Raw genomic sequence first — 7,086 nt, 5'->3', positions numbered from 1 at the left:
TGTCTATTTGAATAGCTTTCTATAGGGTATATTAAGGCTCTACGGTGGGGTACATCTAATGAAAATCTGAGAAAAAAATGATTTTGGCATAGTTCGCCTTATCGCCTTCCGTAAAATCACGCGAATTGCAGAGCCCGGACACCACTGACACAATTCCACGTAATTTTCGACAACTCATACGTCACCGGGATCCTGGTTATCCACGATCTACTTGAAGAAACGGAAACCCGCACCCTGTACCAACCTCAACCTACCTAGTGTATCAATTGATGTCTTGTCAAAGTATAAGTGCCTACCAAAAAATGGATTCCGGATGGTCGTGGTCTCCTAGCCGGCCCTTGGCCAACATCAGCAATAACAGGCTGAATGCACTTAACGGCTCGGGATTGAAGGTATGAGCGCGACTCATGATAGCTCCTCCTTTGAACTGGATCCGCTAATCGTCCTAGCTGGACTTCAATCGAGGACCTCAGGCTCTCCAGTCTGGCAAGGAGAACACAGTCCCCGCCAACAAGGGCAACAAAAGCACTAACAAAAGCTCCACTGCAACCACGGCTTCCAAGAAACGCAAGTCTGACGCCGTAGAAGAACTCAAACAGAATCTCTTCCCTGATGACGCTCCTGAGATCGACGATGATGACCCGCGGCTCCGGATGGCCGACGAGACTTGCAACGCCATCCGCAGGAAGATCCGCACCTGGATCGAGTCTGGCGCCCAGAAGGTCGGAGAGTTCCAGAACACTATCCAAGTGAGCCCTCGCAGCTATCAGAGTTTCATGAACCGAACCAAAACCTGGGACGGAGAGTACAACGACACCTATATCAAGGCGCTCGCATTCTTCAAAAAGAGGGAATTGCAAGGTCTACCATTGAAGGCTAACGGGAAGACCGCGAAGAAGTCTAAGAAGAGCGCGAGCCCTGATGAGGTCAATAGACTTCTTGATGTCAGCATGATATCGCTGCCCGGTGAAGATGCTGGCAAGGTCCCGGTCTACGACACCTGCGACGAAGTCCGCAAGAAGATTCGCGCTTTTCTCAAGCATGATGGCCTCACCCAGGCTGCCTTCGTTCGAGAGATTTCCAAGAGCTTCCCCGATGAGCGCAAGGTGTCACCTCGGAACCTACAGTCTTTCTTGGGGTTGAAGGGCCCGCTCTCGGGTAACACAAACAAGACTTTCTACGCGGCCTATGTCTTCTTCGAGAAACTCCGCATCAAGCAGGGCAAGCCGAAGAGTGATTTTAGAGAGAAGATGGAAGAGGTGCATGGCTGGAGAGGTGTGAATGTGGAATACTCTTCGTCAAGGCCGATTTTTTGCCGAGCAGACGCGCGGCCGTGCCAAGACGAGTATGGAAGAATAGTCTGCCTATGACGGCGGATTATTTTCGAATTCTGTTTCAAATAGCTCTGAGCGTTGCGCATTGTCTGTCACTATATTGTACTGCTTGTGAGATTGTCAATTTTCAGTTTTCGGGTAGCAATCTGTATTCGTAGCAATCACCAAAATGCTACACGGTATCATCCACTACAACTAATCACTGATATATCAAGGAATCCGGAATATATATAATGGGCACTGAGAAGGGATTGGATTGTTGCTGCTAAAGCTTCGTCATCTAGAACGAAGGCTTGAATGAGACGCTGTCTGCATTGCGGTCTCAATCATCAACATCCAGTGTCTTGGCCTTTTGAAAAGCCTTTCGCAAGTCGCATTTCCCTACGTTCTTACCCCCTGCTTTACACTCTTCGCAGACTTTTCCATGCTTCACAAGCAAAATGTGAAGCCCGTATTTCTCCTCATCCGGTATCATGATATCCAAATGAGAATGAGTTTCGTCTCTAGTCGCGTCTTTCGGCCTCCAACCTAGCAATCCGGTAATCCTCCAGACGTGTGTATCAACCGCGAATGACTCCCTTTGAAGACAGAACAGGAGCACGCAGCTGGCAGTCTTGGGTCCTACGCCCTGGAAGCTGAGTAGTTCTTGCATTGCCTCCTCGTTACTCGCGCTAAACAAATGGTCAAGCGAATACACCCCGTACTTCTCTTTCACTTGCTGCAAGATGCTGATTATGACCTTACTCTTGACGGCACTTAGACCACCGCACTTGATGGCTTCCTGTAGTTTCTGTTGCCCGCCGTCGACAATTTTCTCCCACTCATCGCTACCACCGTACACGGCATCCATGCTGCGCTTTGCGCGGGTGGAGTTGACGTCGCTTGTATTCTGGCTGAGGATGGTGCGAACAAGTGCGTCAAGGACGGAGGGCGAGTCTCCGCAGCCTGCACGCGTGGTTGATGCTTTGATTTCCTGAGGACGGACCCTTTTACCATGCAGATTGATGAGGATTTTGTGAGCACGGCGGCACTCCTCAGGCGTAGGGTGCGGAAAGTTGGGGAATGGCGAGGTGTTGGCATATTGAGCAAAAGCCTTCCATTTCTTGGATTGCAGGCTCTTCTCTTTTGAAGGACTTGGAGTTTCACGTTTCAAGGCTGAGTCGATCTTGGTATCCGTCACCTGCTCCGCTTTCACTAGTAGTGATGACCCGGATGTGTCATCATCTTCCACTTTGATTCGTTTTGCTGACCGTGGTGTATCTGGACCTGTGGACCGTTTTCTGGTCGTATTCCGTTTTACTGGAGTTCCGCTCAGCGATACGGGCTTCGCACTACGTGGGGCAGTGCTCGCATCTTGTCCTGCATCCGGCTCTGTTTTGACCGTGTTGGTCGAAAGTCGTGCACTGGAGCGTGTTGATCTAGCCATTGAAATTAGGCCCAAACGTTGAGATCCGGTGGTAAGCGACCTCAGTCACATGAGTTATAATTGAACCTTCACAAATTGAAATAATTTCAGCGAGTGAAGCCGGATTCTTGAATGATGAATGGTAATATGATAGATGGCGAAGTTTTGAATGGTTCAGGGGTAAAATAAAGGTGGTGATGTCACAGACATTTTTGCCATTTCGGGCTAGTTTCACTCGGTATTCATTGGTGGCGCTTGCAAGGCTAATCGCCGCTTCTGCAACTTACTCTTGAGCAACAGCGCGAACACGCTGAATTCTCACGGAATTCAAGAATTATTGCCGCTTTTATCTCGTGGTCCTAGACATAGCTGGATGAAAACAACAGACTAAGGTACTAGAAAGTCCACAACATGAGGAATAAATTGACCATTTAAGAAGGTGATAATGCCGCTTGTACTTGCTATTGAGTAAATGGTTTTGCTCTGAGTCTACTCCTCCGCCAGGGTAATAATTGTTAGTTTAGTAAGGGTATCACTACTTCCTCAACAAGGGGTTACTACCTTTGTATAATTAGTAGAATATTCTAGAGCTCAATAAGCATAACGACTCTCAATATTGAATATCTTTATCCATTCAATATTACCGTTATTGCCCTAGCGGAGGAGCATGAATCCTGGAAAATCTTTCTTGGCATCTAATTTCTCTGCCTAATATCAGACTTGAATACGCATACTTCCCCGATCTTAGAGATAGTTCCGCGCTGGATCTTATAAATGGTGCAGTTCCTCCTGAGCAGCAATCGCACCATTGATCTCATAGGCCTTGAACTTACGGCTTGGCACTTTGCGCTCGAACATGACGTCGAGCTCTTCAAAAGTCCTCCCCTTCGTCTCCGGCATACAGAAGAAGCAGTATAGAGTGCACAGGACTCCAAGACCTGCAAACAGGAATCCAATTTTGCCCCGCCAGTTTCCTTCATCCTCATTCATGGCGTACGGAATTGCCACGGCAAAGACTATCGATACAATGTGACAAGTGACAGTCGCAAGGGCAATTGTCATGCCACGGAGCTTAGCGGAAGACACTTCAGCTAGAAGCACGAAACAGTACGGGCCGATAGTGACGTCGTAGACGAAATTGCAGACCAGCATGAGCGAACACTGGACCCAAGTGGCAGCGTGACCACTAGTCTGCGGTGCGAAGTCAAGCGTGGCAATGATAAAGCAAAACGCCGACAGAGCCGCGCAGCCCCAGACATAGGCGGCACGACGGCCGACGAATGTCATGACCCACCACGACAAGCAGGTTCCAACAAAGCCGATTGCTGTCAAGCCGAGATTCATGCTGAAGGCATCTGAAGAGTCTAATCCGGCCAACTCAAAGAAGTATACGGCGTAGTCGATGAAGAGGATGTTACCAGTGAAGGCTTGGATATCATACGCCTGTCCCTTGTCAGTAAGTTAAATAAATTACAGTACAACAAATCAAGACAACTTACCATAATACATATAATCAAACGGCGAAGGTTAGGACCCTTGAAACAGTCGAAGAGAGTTGGGGCGTTGTCCCCCTTGAAAGCCTCCTCCAGGCGTAATGTTTCTTTAACGAACGCGAGCTTGAGACTGGGGTCAATAGAAGGCGTTGCGAGTCTTCGAATAGACTTCTCAGCTGCATCATAGCGCTTCTTTTTGCATAGCCAGAATGGAGGATCCGGGCAGAAGAATATGAATAACAACATCAGTGCCGGCAACGCCCATTGTGTAGCAATCGGTATCTTATAAGCAAACTTGCTATCCATATCACTTGTTCCTTTCAGAATTCCTGAAGCTATGAATTGGCCGATGACGAACGCCAGATTAGTCATGCTCGCGGCAAAACCTCGAAGTGCGAGAGGACAAACTTCGCCAACATATGCTGAGGCACAGATGGGGTAGAAGGCGATGAGGCAGCCATTCAAGAGTTGACCAACGAACAGCTGTGCCGGAGTGGAGCTGAAGAACTGAATGAATATAAAAGCCACTGAACCTGTCGAACAGATAGCCAGCATGAGTCGAGGGCCGAGACGGTCGTATGCGAATCCGGCGGTGAAAGCACCAACCATCGCACCAAGCTTGTTAGCATAATTGAAAGCACTGAGCCAATGGGCTTCCACGACATATGTTCCATTATAGAGGTAACCGTATTGTTCTTTGAATGTACCAATGCCGACGAGACTGCCAACAATGCCGCCATCCATTCCTTTGAGGACAGTAGCTAAGTTGATGAAGAGGCACCATAGTACGGCAGGATAGTGAAGTTTGATAGCCGCCCAGAATGTCAGCCCGTGCTCAACCTCAGTGTACTGGAGAGACTTCTCGAATTCAATCTCGAGAGAGTCTATGTCCACGGACGGATGGATATCCGCCTTATCGACCGAAGCTGCATCTGAGGCTGCCATAATAGTTGCAGGCACGAAGAGACAATATCGTGTCGACAAACGACTCAAAAATACGAAGGGTTGTACTGCGGCGTGTTTAGAACAGTAGATTCGTAGATTGCCATACTTCATTATATACTTCTAGATAGTGGGACCTGCTTGGAACCGTTGCACTGTCTTATCTCTCCCAGTCCAAACTTCTGTACCGGTAATAATGTCGGACATGATGTGCGGCGGCCCCACTGACGGATGAGTCAATTGGCGATGAGGTATTGTATCATGAGAGCGTCGGTGATCCGACGCAAATAATGCTCTTAGTTTGACTACTCTAGGCCTTCATATCAACCAAGGACGATCCGGCAAATAGAAACCGAGATAGCTGACCAACGACGAGCAATCCAGAAGCTGATCAACTGTTATAAAAGCCCGAACCGGATTGGACCGTTGATTTACCACTACGCCTTTTGTGGCATATCTAACAGTTAGGCAGGCTTAGAGGTCCACCAACGGGAGTCTGGTTGCCGGTTTCTCCGCACCCGTGGGGGCGCCGATCCCTCCGGCCCAGCTCCGGCGTGTTGAGCATGGTATATCCAGATCCTTTAACCTCTTGGAATCGTACGCATATGATGCGACGTCCAAATTAGTTATTCCAGGAGGGATCCATCTGGAGCTCGGTTGCGATCGAGCTGTCGGGGCATATCATCGGTTACTTAAGGCGGTGCTCTATCTTGAGTCGGCGCAATATCTTATCGCAAGAATTACAGTCCAAAAAGCGAGTCACCTCAGGCTCAACATTTCCCTCTCCATACAACGCATGAACGCCAGCATTATGACTGTGTCTCCTAAGCCTGGACCACAGGTGAGGCTCATTGAGCTGACAGCTGAAGAGTTATCCACGAGAAAGATCGGATCGCACAATCTGCAGGCTGCCGTCGAAGCACTTCACCAAGATGGTATTGTTGTCCTTAAGAATGCTGTTGATCCAGCCCATCTTGATCAACTAAATGCCAGAATGGTGCCTGAAGCCAAGGAGCTGTACGCCCGGCCAAGTACGCACCGCAACTTTGGTAACAGCACCGGTAATATCCAGCAGGAGCCAGTGCTCGAGGAGGGCTACCTCTTCGAAGATGTGATAGCGAATCCCTGGGCTACCGAGGTTATCCAGTGCATGCTGGGGCCTAAACCGACTCTCAGATTCTATAGCGCAAACACTGCGTTCAAGGCTGAGGGGCGGCAGCCGCCACATATTGATATCGATTTCGACTTCCCCAAGTTGCCCTTTGGGTACTGCGTTAATATCAACTTGGTCGATACGTCACCAGAGAACGGAGCGACAGAAGTCTGGCTGGGCAGCCACCATGATACGGACAAGTCTGTACTCGACTCCAGTGTGAAGCACAAGCAGATTAAGGCGGAGCTCCGGGAGGCGCGGCGCAAGTTCAGCCCTCCAATCCAGCCGAGCCTGCCAAAAGGATCGCTTATCATCCGCGACTTTAGACTATGGCATGCGGGTATGCCGAATAGGACCGACGAGCCGCGGGTGATGCTTGTTTCGGTCCAATTCCCTCACTGGTATCGAAGTGATCTGAAGATCAAGCTTCCCAAGAGCGTCGACGGCAAGATCCAATGGGGCGATATCACACCTTGTGTGGATTGGAAGGAGGAGGACTATGACTACCTGCAGGGTGCACACGACCATGACTTCACCCTGCAGCCATAGATAGATATATCTGTACGTAACAGGACATAATGAGCTCAGGCAATGTCTGCCTCTCTCTGGCGGCTCCTTAGAATAGCCTTAATACAATCAATGTTGTCGACGCCGCTAAGGTTCCGTTGTGTGTCCTTGAATGCCCAGACGTCCTCGATGTCTGTCTTCACGCGACGCAAGGAAGGAAGATGTCTTACTTGAAACATTGCGTCAACACGA

At 49.3% G+C, this 7,086-nt stretch overlaps 3 protein-coding genes across 3 annotated transcripts; 2 read left to right on the top strand and 1 right to left on the bottom strand.

Moving 5' to 3' along the window:
- Window positions 1-302: 302 nt before the first annotated feature.
- Window positions 303-1,370, top strand: UCRPA7_7797 (hypothetical protein; the record flags this gene model as incomplete). The annotated part of the gene is made up of 2 exons (XM_007920319.1): window positions 303-392; window positions 450-1,370. 2 exons carry the CDS (start codon window positions 303-305, stop codon window positions 1,368-1,370), a joined length of 1,011 nt encoding a protein of 336 aa, XP_007918510.1.
- Window positions 1,371-3,507: 2,137 nt separating this feature from the next.
- Window positions 3,508-5,177, bottom strand: UCRPA7_7796 (putative mfs alpha-glucoside protein; the record flags this gene model as incomplete). The annotated part of the gene is made up of 2 exons (XM_007920318.1): window positions 3,508-4,182; window positions 4,239-5,177. 2 exons carry the CDS (start codon window positions 5,175-5,177, stop codon window positions 3,508-3,510), a joined length of 1,614 nt encoding a protein of 537 aa, XP_007918509.1.
- A 793-nt stretch (window positions 5,178-5,970) lies between these two features.
- On the top strand, window positions 5,971-6,876 carry UCRPA7_7795 (putative phytanoyl- dioxygenase family protein; the record flags this gene model as incomplete). The annotated part of the gene is made up of 1 exon (XM_007920317.1): window positions 5,971-6,876. The coding sequence occupies one exon, from the start codon at window positions 5,971-5,973 to the stop codon at window positions 6,874-6,876; it is 906 nt and encodes a 301-aa protein (XP_007918508.1).
- Window positions 6,877-7,086: the final 210 nt, after the last annotated feature.

The sequence above is a fragment of the Phaeoacremonium minimum genome, assembly GCF_000392275.1.
Source record: "Phaeoacremonium minimum UCRPA7 unplaced genomic scaffold PA7_03_scaffold_555, whole genome shotgun sequence".
NCBI classification, from domain to species: Eukaryota; Fungi; Ascomycota; class Sordariomycetes; order Togniniales; family Togniniaceae; genus Phaeoacremonium; species Phaeoacremonium minimum.
Note: the sequence above shows the minus strand (reverse complement) of the source record. Positions and strands in the feature narration are given on the sequence as shown.